Raw genomic sequence first — 14460 nt, forward strand, 5'->3', positions numbered from 1 at the left:
AGGCCTTTGTCCATGCCTGACTGTTGCATCCTTTTGGGGTGATGATGATGATGCATCCTTCTTGCTTTTCTTTGCTAAGGATTATTACAAAATCATAGAATCAAGAAGGCTGGAAGAGACCTCAAAGATCACAAGTCCAACCTGTCACCCTAAACCTCATGACTATCTAAACCATGGCACCAAGTGCCACGTCCAATCCCCTCTTGAACACCTCCAGGGATGGTGACTCCACCACCTCCCTGGGCAGCACATTCCAATGGCCAACCACTCTCTCTGTGAAGAACTTTCTCCTCACCTCCAGCCTAAACCTCCCCTGGTGCAGCTTGAGACTGTGTCCTCTTGTTCTGCTGCTGGTTGCCTGGGAGAAGAGACCAAACCCCTCCTGGCTACAACCTCCCTTCAGGTAGTTGTAGACAGCAATGAGGTCACCCCTGAGCCTCCTCTTCTCCAGGCTAAACACCCCCAGCTCCCTCAGCCTCTCCTCATAGGGCTTGTGCTCAAGGCCTCTCCCCAGCCTCGTTGCCCTTCTCTGGACATGCTCCAGCAATTCAACATCTTTCCTAAACTGAGGGGCCCAGAACTGGACACAGTACTCAAGGTGTGGCCTAACCAGTGCTGTGTACAGGAGTACAATGACCTCCCTGCTCCTGCTGGCCACACTATGCCTGATGCAGGCCAGGATGCCACTGGCTCTCTTGGCCACCTGGGCACACTGCTGGCTCATGTTCAGGCACCTGTCAACCAGTACCCCCAGGTCCCTTTCTGTCTGGCTGCTCTCCGGCCACTCTGACCCCAGCCTGTAGCTCTGCATGGGGTTGTTGTGGCCAAAGTGCAGCACCCAGCACTTGGACTTGTTGAATGCCATCCTGTTGGACTCTGCCCATCTGTCCAGCCTGGCAAGGTCCCTCTGCAGAGCCCTTCTACCTTCTAACAGATCAACACCTGCTCCCAGCTTGGTGTCATCTGCAAATTTACTGATGATGGACTCAATCCCCTCATCCAGATCATCAATAAAGATATTGAACAGGATGGGGCCCAGCACTGATCCCTGGGGGACACCACTAGTGACAGGCTGCCAGCTGGATGTGGCACCATTCACCACCACTCTCTGGGCTCGGCCCTCCAGCCAGTTCCTAACCCAGCACAGAGTGCTGCTGTCCAAGCCACAGGCTGCCAGCTTGGCCAGGAGTTTGCTGTGGGGGACAGTGTCAAAGGCCTTGCTGAAGTCCAGGTAGACTACATCCACAGCCTTTCCTACGTCCACCAGGCTGGTCTCCTGATCATAGAAGGAGATCAGGTTGGTGAGGCAGGACCTGCCCTTCCTAAATCCATGTTGGCTGGGCCTGATTCCTTGGCCATCCTTCAGGTATGCAGTGATTGCCCCCAAGACAATCTGCTCCATGATTTTCCCTGGCACTGAGGTCAGGCTGACAGGCCTGTAGTTCCCAGGTTCTTCTGTCCATCCCTTCTTGTGGATGGGCGTCACATTGGCCAGTTTCCAGTCTTCTGGGACCTCTCCAGTGAGCCAGGACTGGTGGAAAATGATGGAGAGAGGCTTGGCCAGCTCATCTGCCAGCTCTTTCAGCACCCTAGGATGAATCCCATCAGGTCCCATGGACTTGTGAATATCCAAGTGACTCAACAAGTCTCGAACTAATTCCACATGGATTTCAGGAGTACAACACTGCTCCTTGACCAGCTCAGGAGGCCAGTTATCCTGAAGTCCTCCTGCCTTACTGTTGAAAATGGAGGCAAAGAAGGTATTTAGAATCTCAGCCTTCTCCTCATCCTTAGTTACAATGTTACCCTCCACATCCAATAAAGAGTGGAGGTTCCTCTTGCCCCTCTTTTTAGCATTAATGTATTTATAAAAATGCTTTTTGTTGTCCTTCACAGAAGCGGCCAGTTTAATTTCTAACTGTGCTTTTGCCTCTCTAATTTTTCTTCTACATGATCTAGCAACATCCTTAAACATATCACTAGTTGCCTCCCCCCCTTTCCAAAGGAGATAAACCCTCTTTTTTCCCTTAAATCCTTCAGGAGCTGCTTGCTCATCCAGGCCGGTCGTCTTCCCCGCCGGCTCGTCTTACAGCATGTGGGAACTGCCAGTTCCTGTGCCTTTAGGAGCTCCTGTTTGAAGTAGGTCCAACCATCCTGGACACCTTTGTTCTTAAGGGCTGTTACCCAGGGAACTTTCCGAATAAGTTGCCTGAACAACCTGAAGTTTGCCCTCCGAAAGTCCAAAGTGAGGGTTCTGTTACTGCTCCTCCCTATTTCCCTGCATATTGAAAACTCCACTATATCATGGTCGCTGCACCCTAGACAGCCTCCAACCATCACATCTCCCACCAGCCCTTCTGAGTTTGAAACAATTCTCAGCAGCACCTTGCTCTGTCAGATGGCTCAGAAATTCTTCATGAAAAGGTTTGATAGGGTTGAAAGAAAGAAGAAAAACATGGTGGCTGATTTCTGCCTTATCTAGGTAGCTACCATGTGAGTGGACACCCACAGCCGCCTGCTTGGTGTCTCATTGTCACCCAAACTAAGCTGCTCTCTCCCTGGGCATGAAGCAGGCATCCAGGTGAGCTCTCAGTGTGTCCTCCAGTTGAAAAGGGCAGTTCAGCCTCCCTGGAACAATCCTTCCAAAAAAAAAAAAAAAAACAAACTTTGGACTGCTAAAGCCATTGGTGTGCCAGTTCCTGTGGGTTTGTGAGGGTTTTGATCTTATATTCTTCCGGAGGCTGTAGCTGATGAAATTTTATTGCCTGAATCCTTTAGCTTTTGTTTGATCTTAGTTGGGGGCAGGGAAAAATAAATAAAAAGAAGAAGAAATTCCAGCCCTAAGAGCTGGAGAGGAAGGCTTAGGAAAAAGAACCCTAAATGGCCTGGCATTCAGACCAATAAAAAGAGCCTGGCATCAGTTGTCATGTAAATAACAAGCTTTAAACCCAAATATTGCACATTCCAGCAGCACTGAAAACTCTGGTTTGCTAAATCTCCTTCTTCTGCAGGCTGGATTGAGACCTGGCAGCAGCCTTTGCCAGCTAGCAAAGCACCATCAGCATCCTCCTCAGTTCTGAAGCCACATTTTAGTGTTGAGAGCCAGGGTGGGAGCTCTGAAGGTGAGCTGGATGCCTCTCATCTCTCAGGAGGTTTCATGGACAGCAGTTTTCACCTTTCTGCAGGTCTCCTGGCCACTCTTGAACAGGTAAGAATGTGATTTGGGGGGAGTTTGGCACCTGGGATTTCCCATTTGCCTTCCCACAGCAGGGAAAGGTCCAGCTCCAGGCTGGTGACATAACTTTGGCAGTGTTGACCTTAATTGTGGCATATTAGCCAAGAAGATGTTAATATAATGGTAAGCAAACTGGTGTGGGCTGCTGCTTTTTTTTTTTTTTTTTTTTTTTTTTTTTTTTTCCTTGAGTGTGTGTCAGGCATGATGGGGGTGAAATGTGGAGAAATCTTGCTTCCTGCCCAGAGCTGGTTTATTTTTTAACACAGGAGTTTTCAGGAAGTTTATACCAAGAAAAGTGCTTGGCTAAGGCTTTTACTGGGAAAAAAACAAAACAAAACACAAACAATAACCAAACCAAAAATGCTTTGCTCAAATTTTTACTGGCATCAGTAGATGAAATACTTCTCTTCAGTTCTACGCTGCCAGTGAATACTTATTGATAACCCAAATGAATTCCTTGATTAATTACAACCTATCATACATTCTCCCACAGAAAAAAACAGCATTCATCCCTAGAAATCTGTATGTGACAAGAAGATGGTTTTAATCTGCAATAGCCAATGGGAGGGGACATATCCTGGGGGAAGGATGGAGCTGGGCAGAGCTGGGGCAGGAGAGGAAGGCAGGAACCAGGCAGATGTCTGGGCAGTGGTCTCTGCTGGGTATGTGATGCGTCCCCTTTAGAAGCTATGTGACAGGACTGAGAAAGTAGGAGATGCTGTTGTTAGCTGCTGCAGGGTAGGTCTGTCACACCTGCACAAGGGGCTTGGGGACTGAGGGCTAGTTGGAGGAAGATCAGGGACTGAGTGTTCCCTCCACTATTGCTGGCCTTCAGGTTCTTGTATAGTTCCTGTCTGGTGAGCCTTAATGGAAACTTGTTGGAGCTGTGTGTTCCTCAGTGCCCTCCCATGGCTGCCAGAAGCACTTGTCCAAGCAGCAGTTGTCTCAAAACCTTCTGTCCCTCACTTCTAAACCATCTTTGTGTCCTTGGTTTTCAGGTAGCACTGCACAGGGTGAGGGCTGGGACTTACTGGCCCTCCTCTTTGGCAGGTCTCTCCAAAATGCTCAGTCCCCAGGGCCTTCCCAAAGGGGAAGGAGATCCCAGACCACAGCTGGAAGCATGAAGAAGAGATATGGCAGAGGGCTGACACTGTGAGTATGTCACTCCTGGTGGTGTGCGCCAGGGAGCAGGACTGGGCAGGTATCAGCACTCAGCCCCTGAGCTGCCACTCTGTCACCTCTGATTTCACTTCTAAGCAAAGATACCAACACTTCCTATCAAACTTACAGGATCCAGGGAAAAGAAAGTAGAATTATAGGATGGGTTGAAGGTCATCTAGTCCAACTCCTGTGCAGGGACACCTTCCACCAGACCAGTTTGCTCAAAGCCTCATCCGGCCTTGTTTTGAACGCTTTCAGAGACGGGGCACCCACCACCTCCCTGGGAAACCTGTTCTAGTGTCTTATCACCCTCCCATAAAGATTTTCTTCCTAATATCTCATCTTAAATCTCCTCTTTTTCACTTCAAAACCATCACCACTCATCCTTTCACCATGCCCCCTGTTAAAGTCCCTCCCCAGCTTTCCAGTAGCCCCCTTTAAGAACTGAATGGCCACTATGAGATCTCCCGAGTAGAACTTTAGGGGTTTAAAAGTGAAGCTGCTTTTGACCTATGACACAAAACCTAATTTTCTTTTTTCTCCTTTGTCTTCCTAATATAATTTCCAAATCGATTTTTAGAGTTTCATGCTGGGAGGAAAGATATTCAATATTGCAAGACTCCTGTTTCCTGCGACATTCCAAATTCCCCAAGTTTGTGGCCGGCTCCCACGTTGGGACAGAGAACTCCAGAGCTTCAGCAGAGGCTGAGCAAGCCAAGGTTTAGATGTCACCGCTGTCTGCTGTGGCAAACCAAGGCTTTGCAGCAGCGCCGGCTGCCCTCCCTAGGAGAAGAGGAAAGGTGCAGCCGCTCCAACGGCTCGATGCCCGCTGCCGGGGGACTACAGGCGCTGCTGCCACCCTCTCTTGTCCCTCTGCACCCTCAGAGCAACGATCCCGGCCCCCGAGCACTGAGGGGCAGTCTCGGTACCAGGCCGGTGGCGTGTCCCTGATGGGGACTGGGATGGTAAAGAGCTGGTAAGGGCAGGAAGCTTTTCTGCGAGTGCCATCCAGGGGACAGGAGCTGCACTTCAGCTGCTGCTGCTGACGGGGGAGGGTCTCCAGGGACGCGGGTGGGGAGGGCTACAGTGTGACTTTCTGTGGCTGCTCATTAGGAGGAGGAAACCGAAGGGAGATGTCTGAAACGTTGCGAAGCCCACCCACAGGACGGGGACGCAAGGGGAGTTGGCAAGGTGAGGAGTGTCGGGAGTTTGTGACGTGACCAGAACCTCCCCAAACCGCCTAAAAATCCTAATTCGGGGCTGTAGAGTTTGTGTGTCCCCCAGTCCCCGGACCCCTCTGCTGTGGCGGAGAGAGGGGGGTCCAGAGAGCAGCCCAAGTGATATCTCGGTCCCTGATTCCGAGCACCCCTCAAAACGCGGGGTTATCGATTGAAGAACACCCGAAACTCAGAGGGAGAAGCCATCCCTGCTGCTGCCGGTCACCATCCCGGGGCTACCGGGCGTTTAACGGTGCTAAATCACGGAGGAGCGGCTGGAAAACGCACTTCTCCCTCCTTCTAATATAAGTATTTTTGGGGGGAATACCTATTTTCAGCTGTTCTCATCCTCCAGGTGCTTTAACGGGGGAAACATTTCCGCTGCGTGGCAGCAATGGTCCGGGGCTGCCCGCGGGGACCGTGACCCTCTCTCCTGGGTCCTGTTCACCTGTTACCGGCACTAGGATGAGTATGGGTGGCCGTGCCCGGGACTGGAGCAGGGACAGAAGGGAGGGACCGGTTGCCGCCGGAGCTCACCTTGAGAATGAGCGGGTTGCACAACATGCTGTCCCGGGCTACCCCTAGCCGCTCGTTCTCGCTGCCCGGTTCCACTTGGTCCAGGGTCAGCGGCCGCCGCGGGGAGGCCGCTTTGTCTCCCGCCATGCCAGCGCGGTGCGGCAAGCCGGAGCCGAGGCGGTCGGTGTTGCCCTGCCCGTGGGCGAGCAGCCCCCGGGGCCGGCAGAGTTTGACCGTGGCGCCGCAGCTGCCAGCCGTCAGTGAGCGGGGCGGGGCAGGGGGGGAACGGCGGCTCCCCGTCTCCTGGCAACCGCTGCTCTGCCGCTTTGATGGGTCCGGCTGGAACCGCTTCCGCTGCGCGGGGAAGGGGGAACGAAAGCTCCCGGCAGCGGGGTGCAGGGGACGCTTTTACGGGCGGACAGGGGGAAGCGTGCGTGTCGCTCAGGTTAGGCGGGACCCCCGAGAGGGTCCGTTATCCCCGCGGAGTCGGCTGAATGTCTTCCCAGCCAGGGACGAGGAGAAGTTGGCGGAGAGGGTACCAAGGTCCCTGAGGAAGCAGTGGTTTGCCCGCCTCGGCCCATCCGGGTGCCACCGGGAGGCCTGGGCTTGCTTGGTGCCTCCCTTGCTCTGGGAAGAGCCGGAGGGGAGCTCGGCCGGTGCGTGGGACGTGACTCCGGGGGTCCAGGGGGTGCTGCGGCCTGGGCTTCAGGCGTGCCCGCGGCCTGGCTTTGTTAACGCGGTGCTAGGGTGAGCTGTGCGGAGTGGCCTGGGTTCTGTCTATAGAGCTGTGCGGTGTGGTTTGGGATCTGTCCCTAGAAGTTCTGGGACAGCTCGTTCCCAGTGAGGAGATGCTGGTCAGCACAGGAAACTGTTGCAGATGTGCAATTCAAGGTCTTGTGTTTCAGAGATAACAGAATGTTGCTTTGTAAGTGGTCTTTATGTGCTGGCTGTCAAAAGCATGCTAAAATGTACTCCCTGTGTGCTCTGTGTAACTATTTTTCAGGACCAGATTCTTTCTGGTGGGAGTCTGTTGGAGCTGGTAGATCTTGGCCAGACTTTTGGACCTGGTTGAACGTGGGCAAAGCCAGTCAGAAGCTTGTATTTAGAAGATTTAGTGCTGCTTAATTTTATTACTTATAGCTTGTTGCTGCTTGAGCGCTGAGAGCAGAGCAGAATATAGCAATCTGTTGTTGAACATATAGAATATGTTGTTCCTTAGGTATTCAAAACCAGCTTAAAGCTAATAGTTGACAAAGAGTATCTTTGTTGTTACAGGAAGGCAGTTTTAAAGGTGAATATCGCTGTGATGCACATCTGGTTGATGAAGAAGGCATCAAGCCATTCTGCAAACTTACCTGGATGAAAAGTGATTTTATTGCATGTTGCTGAGATGATGTTGAGTAGTTGCAAAGTATTATAATGTTTGAGATGATGTTGAGTAGTTGCAAAGTATTATAATGTTTTGGGTGGATGGGTTTGGGGTAATAGTTTTTAATGGGACATAAATTACAGCATTAGAGTAAACCTTGTGTCTTTTATTTAGGATAAGAAAAAACATGACAGGAAAAGCAAGTGCAGGTGATTTTCAAGTTCAGAATTCTCTGAAGAAGAAGAAGAAGAGGAGGAAACACAAATTAATGAAAGTTCATGAAACTGATGAAGGAGAAACTGTAGAAAAGGCAGAGCGTGGCTGTGCTTCTCCGCTGCTCTTTGAAGATCAAACAGCAGGGAGTGATGAAGGCCCCAAAAAGAAGAAGAAAAGCAAAAAACCCAAGCAGCAGCAGCAGCAGTCTTTGTTAGATAATTCTTGTGGAGGGTGGGACGAGGAAATTGGGAATAAAACTGGGAGGGATGCTTCCCAGAAGAGAAAAAAGAAACAGAAGCATGATGACGGCGCAGAGGAGCAAAGCGACGTCACTTGTGTCAAATTAAATCATCACAACGTTGAGAACTGTCAGGAGGTTGATGCTGATTATGTTTATGTGCAGCAACCTGTTAAGAAGAAAAGAAAAAGGAAACTGCCTGAGGAAGATGAGGTTTGTGAGGAGCCTGCCTCGGAAGCACATGATGAAAAGGACAGTGAAAGATTGAAAAAGAAGAGGAAGAAGAAAAGATGCAGAAGCACCCAGGCTGCTCAAGGAGACAAAGATGTAGCTGGTGCCCAGTCACTGGTGTCCCCTCCAGAGCAAAACAGGCAAAGGGAAAGCACAGAGAAGGGTGGTGTGGCAGTGCCCCAGCGCTGCCATGAAGCTGGTGACTGCGATGCTGCTTCTGAGATGAGTGAACGTTCTGCAGACGTCTCTTCCAAATTTTCTAAGCCAGCTGAAGCTGCTGCTCCTCGGCCTCAGAAAGCTGCAGTGCGAGCTAAAGTGCCCAAAAGCAGTGCTTTTATCATGCAAGAAAGCTCTTCAGAGTCTGAGGAAATGTAAGTTTAGGTTTTGGTAGTGGTTTGGGGTTGGGTTTTTTTCCCTTCACCTCACCTCCAAATAGATTTCTATCCGTGGTATTTAGGTCTCAGATTTTTCCCTCAGTTTGGTTTGTAATTTTAAAAACAGCTTCAAAACCATAGATTCATAGAATGGCAGGGAGTTGGAAGAGAACTTAAAGATCATCCAGTTCCAACCTCCTGCCATGGGCAGGGACACCATCCACTAGCCCAAGTTGCTCAAGGTCTTATCCAACCTGTCTTGGAACACTTCCAGGGTTCCTTGTTCTTTAATTAATGGACATTCATTTAGTGGTAGAAATAGTGACAAAACCTGTCTTGTGGACCTTCAGTGCTGTATTTTATTTTACTTTATTTTATGCTTTTTGAACATTTATTTAGTATCAGGACACCAGAACCCTCAGCATCAAATAAAAAGGACAACAACAAGTCCTTCACTGAAATGGCAGACTCTGATGAGCTTAGTGTGGATGAAGAAGAGTACTTGGACAATAGTGGGGCTCCAGCTGGAGATTTGGATGTTGCAAGGCAAGAACTGGAAGAGTTTATTCCTCACGTGAAGACTATGTCAGAGCACTCCATCAGGAGCATGGCTGGAAGAGACCTAGCAAGGTTTAAAGAGTTTAAAAAGCAAGGTGAGCTCTCCAAAATATCATTGCAGTGAGGAGGGCCTGTGCAGCTCTGCTCATATTTTGGCAGAGGGGGAAGCTGCTTTTGTGTCATCTGTCACATCTATGGGGTCTGCTTCACTTTGTTCCAAAAGACATAATCTGTGCTTCATAGAATTGACTTTCTCATTGTCAAACTGCAGTGCAAAGCATAAAGCACTTGCTCCCAGTTCTTGTTTTAGGATCATAGAATGGTTTGGGTTGGAAGGGACCTCCAGAGGTCATCTAGTCCAATTCCCCCTGCACTCAGCAGGGACATCCTCTACTAGATCAGGTTGCTCAGAGCCTTGTCAAGCCTGACCTTGAACATCTCCAGGGATGGGGCCTCAACTACCTCCCTGGGCAACCTGTTGCAGTGTTCTGCCACCCTCATGGTGCAGAACTTGTTCCTCACAACCAATCTAAATCTGCTCTTCTCTAATTTCAAACCATTGTCCTTCATCCTATCCCAGTCACTCTCTAGCCTTCTTGTTTGTCTCTTTTCTGTTTATTATTTTGTTTCACTTTTTGGATTTGTTGATCCGCTTGCTAAAACCTGAGGTACAGTCTATAAGAGATGGTACCTAAGGATAAACTGTTCTGTATCTTCTAGGTGTTGCTGTCAAGTTTGGCAGATTCTCCCAGAAGGAAAACTCTCAACTGCAGAAAAACATTGAGGAATTCTTATCACTCACTGGAATAGACAGTGCTGAAAAACTGCTGTTTAGCTACAGGTATCCAGAGGATAGAGAAGCCATCCAGCGCCTCAAAGCAGAGTATCAGTTCTGTGAAAAGCTTTGTAAGTCTTTTTAATTTCCCCCCCCTTTCCCCCCCCCCTTTCCCTCCCCCCTCTTTTTTTGGTGTTTGAGTTTTGTGTTGGCTTTTGTTGTTGTTGCTTTGTTTGTTTGAAGAATTTTTTTTTCAAACAGCCTGAGCAGTGTGAGGAATGTTTCTTAAACATGAATCGTTTCCCTTCCAGCTGAGGGCATACCACGACCCTGGAGGCTGATATATTACAGAGCAAGGAAGATGTTTGACCCAAAGAATTATAAAGGGAAGTAAGTGAATAATTTAAAGAGTTTCTGAATGCTACTGTCAGTCTCTGATGTTTATTTGTACAGGAGAAATGGATGGAAACCAAGATCATCTCTCCCATTTGTGACTTGACTTGCTGTGATTCAACTGACACTTCATTTTTCTAACTGCTCCTACTCAGTTCCTCTGTTGTAAAGTGTGAAGTGGTAGTGATGGGTGGCACTGAAATGCTTGTAAAGATGCTAGCTCTCTTGAGATGTCAGAATGGTTTGAGTTCATAGCTGAAGCTGTGGCCCTTTCCTCAACCCAGGTACAGCAATGAAGAAAAGGAGATGTTGAAGAGGTACCAGGCTATGTATGGTAATGACTGGAAGAAGATTTCAGCAATGATGTCTCGTTCTAACATCTCAATTGCTAGGAAATACTCTGAAATCAAGTCAGGTAGGTGATTTAAAGACAATTAATTCTGTGCACTGCAGCTGAATTTATTTAACTGCCTGTTGTATGTGCCCTAAACTCCAGGGAAAAAAAATTCTAGAGCAGATTTTGGTTTTAATCAGTTTGTGGTGCTGGTTCTTTTTCCCCAGACTACTGCAATTGTTCCTCATATCTAACCTAAACCTCCCCTGATGCAATTTAAGGTTGTTTCCTCTTGTCCCACCACTTGTTACCTGGGAGAAGAGACCAACCCCCACCTGGCTCCAATCTCCTTTAGGGAGCTGTAGAGAGCAATGAGCACTCCCCTCAGCCTCCTCCAGGCTGAACAGCTCCCTCAGCTGCTCCTCCCCAGCCATGTTCTCCAGACCTTTCCTCAGCTTTGTTGCCTTTCTCTGGACACATTCCATCAACTGAATGTTTTTATTTTAGATATTAATCATGGTGCTTGGTCAAAGGAAGAGACCCAGAAGTTAATTAATGCAGTAGAGGAGGTGATTAAGAAAAGGATTGAAAAGGAAGAGGCAACTTTTCTTTCCTCATCAGTAGATTCAAGTAGAGATCTCTCCATTGAGCGGGAAAAGCTGTACCAGAATTTACCATGGGCTGAGATTGAAACTCAAGTTGGAACTCGATACTGGAAACAGTGTAAACAGAAATGGTAAGGTTTGCTCCCAGCTTGAGACAGGGAAATGTGTTCTGTGCAGTATTTCACTCTGTTCTGCCAAACAGAGAGTGGCAATAACTAAGTTGTAGGCAAGGGAAGAGGTGTTGTGAAATGTGCCTTAGACAGCTCTGCTAGCAGGGAAGTTTTCTTCTTGCTTTGATGTGGAGCCTTGATTTCTGCTTTTCTGGTGCAGCAGTAGCATCCTGAAGATGCCTTTTCCTGATGCTTGGAATATCCTGAAATGATAGAAACCTTTTTGTTTTTTTGTGTATGTGTTTTCAAAGGCTCACCATTTTAAGAATAAGGATGAACAAAGGGAAGAGGCTGTGCAGGGGAAAGGAAGGATTGCAGGCCAAGATCAATCTTATTAAAAGGTATAGTTCAGAGGTACTGAGATGTTTTTGTCTCTTCTTTAACAGCGTGAGAACCACAAGGCTTGCAAGTTCAGGTTTCTCAGTTGCTCTTTCTTTGGACAGAACATCCTGTGACTTCTGTTCAGGGCAGCTGTGAGCATTACTGAATTGTTTCTCCCCACAAACTGCTTCTGTCTTCTGTTCACAGGTTGTATGAACTGAAAGTGGAGGATGCTAACGATGTGAACTGGGAAGAAGTCTGTAATGCTGTTGGGTAAACCTTTTATTTCCTCTTTTGCTGGATACAAAGCATAGTTGAAGCAGATGGCCTTAAAACTCCACAAAGGAATTAAAATTCTTGGACCTTTACAACTGCAGCAAATCTCATTTAGTTTGAGAAGAGGGACGTGCACCTCCTGGCACAGAGCTGAGCAATAGGCCATGCCTGTAAGCTCTGAAAACTTATTTTTATCCCCTTCAGTTCCTTGCACTGCTAATTCTTTCAATTCTTCTCATTTCAGAGATGTCCCCCGTTCCTATGTTCAAGCAAAATTTTATAAGCTAAAAGTCTCCTGTGTTCCTTTTTGGCAAAGAAAGACTTTTTCTGGTCAGTATCCCAGCTGTTTGTTTCTACTCCTTCAGGTTTTTTTTGCTTCACTCTAAAGGGATTCTGCTTCAGTTTCTTCTTTGGTAGCTTCCCCCAAGCAAATTGGCTGAAATCTCAAGCTTTGTACTTATTTTGCTGAGTGATTTTTTTTTTTTTTTTCTTCTTTGCTTAAATGATAGTTTAATGTCAATGTCACCTTCATGCAGTACTTATGAAGCTCTTCTTTTGAATCCGTCTGCTGCTTGAGTTTCTCTTTGCATGTGTGTGTCTGATCTGCCCTGCAGCCACAGTGATTCCCACGGAGCAGTGAGATTTGCTGCGTTTAACTCTGATTAAATCATTTCTGTCTCTGAGGTCCTGTTCCCCCCTGGCAGCCAGTTCCCTTACAGATCCAATTAAGATGACTTCTTTTTCTCTTTTTTCCAAAGAAATTATTGATTATCAAGAGGCCTTGAGCAATCTGATTTAGTGGAAGGTGTCCCTGCCCAGTGGCAGGGGAGTTGGAACTGGATGATCTTTAAGGTCACTTCCACCCCAAACTATTCTCTGGTGAGACCCCACTTCTAATCCTGCCTCCAGTTCTGGTGTCCTCAGCATGAGAAGGACAGAGAGCTGCTGGAGAGAGTCCAGAGGAGGCCACAAAGATGATCCAAGGGCTGGAGCAGCTCTGTTATGAGGACAGGCTGAGGGAGCTGGGGGTGTGCAGCCTGGAGAAGGGAAGACCTTAGAACCTTAGAGCTGCCTTCCAGTATCTGAAGGGATCCTACAGGAAGGCTGCAGAGGAACTTTTCCTGAGGGTGTCTAGAGACCAAGGGGGAATGGTTTGAAGCTGAGGGAGAGCAGGGTTAGACTGGAGCTTAGGGAGAAGCTCTGCAGTGTGAATGTGGTGAGACTCTGGCACAGGCTGCCCAAGGAAGTTGTAGCTGCCTCCTGCCTGGGGATGTTGAAGGCCAGGTTGGATGAGGCCTTGAGCAGCTGAGTCTGGTTGAGAGATGTTCCTGCCCATGGTGGGGAGGTTGGAGAAGATGATCTCTGAGGTCCCTTCCAGCCTGAACTATTCTAGGATTCTATGGCTCTTTTTGAAGAGAAACTTCCAGAACGTGAAAAACAATTAGAAAAAAAAGTCAGGGGCAAACCTTTTGCTGGGATCATTCAGCAGCCAGCTCCCCATCAGATCCAACTAAAATGACTTTTTTTTTTTTTTCCCCCCCTTTCTTTTCTTTTTCCAAAGAAATTATTGATTATCTTTATGAACATCAACTTCCAGAATTTGAAGAAGAATTAAAAAAAAAGGGGGGAAAGCATGATTCTGTCAATTCTGCTGCAGCCAGGGGGCAGAAGGCTTTCCGACTCAGTGACATTTTTGACGGAAGTGAAGACAGTGATTCATGAACTGCACCAAAAGCAATTCCCAGTCTGCCTGTTTAATTGCAAAATGGATCTGCTTGAAAGTGGCCACACTTCAACAACTGCAGCTGCAGAGGATATCTCACAGTGGATAAAATCAAGAAGTGGACATTGATTTTCTTGTGTCATGCTGAGGACTGAGGTAAACACAGGTTTTGTGCCACTTTTTTTTTTTTTACCCTAATTTAACTCTGGCTTCAAAGTTTTCATCTATAAGCACCCAAACAGCTTTCTGAAGAGCTCCAAACCAGTATTTTTTTCCACTGCTTTTTTTCTTCTGAAGAGTTAAAAGCTGCTCTTTACCTTTGTAAATAAACTTGGTGTGTAGAACTTGAAAGAGTTGTAAATAGTTAAAGATAAGAATGGAACTGGGAAGTAATTAAAAATAATAAGAATGGCTTGGGAAAAGGCTTTCACTTTGCTTTGGCATCTCTGCAATAAATCAGTATTGATGGCAACACCACAGCTTAAGACATTTGTGTTGATGGAAACACACAACTTTGAGCTGGGTCTTTAAACAATATTCCTGTTCTTAACAGAAATATTGCTTTCAGGAGCAGCTGGGTTTGTTTTTTTTAATTTTTTTTTGGGGGGGGGATGTGAACTTGGACTTTTATCAGCCCTTCTAGAGAAAAAGGGATTTTGGTCCATGACTGGTGATAAATTGTGCTGTCATTTGATGCCAGTCAGCAGAATGAATTGAAAATGGTGTTAATATTTGGAATACTGAGAAA

General features: G+C 47.6%; 2 protein-coding genes across 2 annotated transcripts in view; one reads left to right on the top strand and one right to left on the bottom strand.

Moving 5' to 3' along the window:
* CFAP77 (cilia and flagella associated protein 77) overlaps positions 1 to 6276 on the bottom strand; it is a 66607-nt gene extending 60331 nt beyond the window's left edge. The window contains exon 1 of the mRNA XM_054393260.1: positions 6151 to 6276. Within this exon, the coding sequence (XP_054249235.1) occupies positions 6151 to 6276 (126 nt within the window). The remainder of the gene's footprint in view (positions 1 to 6150) is intronic.
* A 1383-nt stretch (positions 6277 to 7659) lies between these two features.
* On the top strand, positions 7660 to 14460 carry TTF1 (transcription termination factor 1). The gene is made up of 10 exons (XM_054393378.1): positions 7660 to 8554; positions 8957 to 9210; positions 9836 to 10021; positions 10202 to 10280; positions 10568 to 10698; positions 11125 to 11353; positions 11644 to 11733; positions 11921 to 11986; positions 12234 to 12319; positions 13551 to 14460. The coding sequence occupies exons 1-10, from the start codon at positions 7686 to 7688 to the stop codon at positions 13709 to 13711; spliced, it is 2151 nt and encodes a 716-aa protein (XP_054249353.1). The 5' UTR covers positions 7660 to 7685; the 3' UTR covers positions 13712 to 14460.

This window comes from Indicator indicator, chromosome 28 (genome assembly GCF_027791375.1).
Source record: "Indicator indicator isolate 239-I01 chromosome 28, UM_Iind_1.1, whole genome shotgun sequence".
Lineage (NCBI taxonomy): Eukaryota > Metazoa > Chordata > Aves > Piciformes > Indicatoridae > Indicator > Indicator indicator.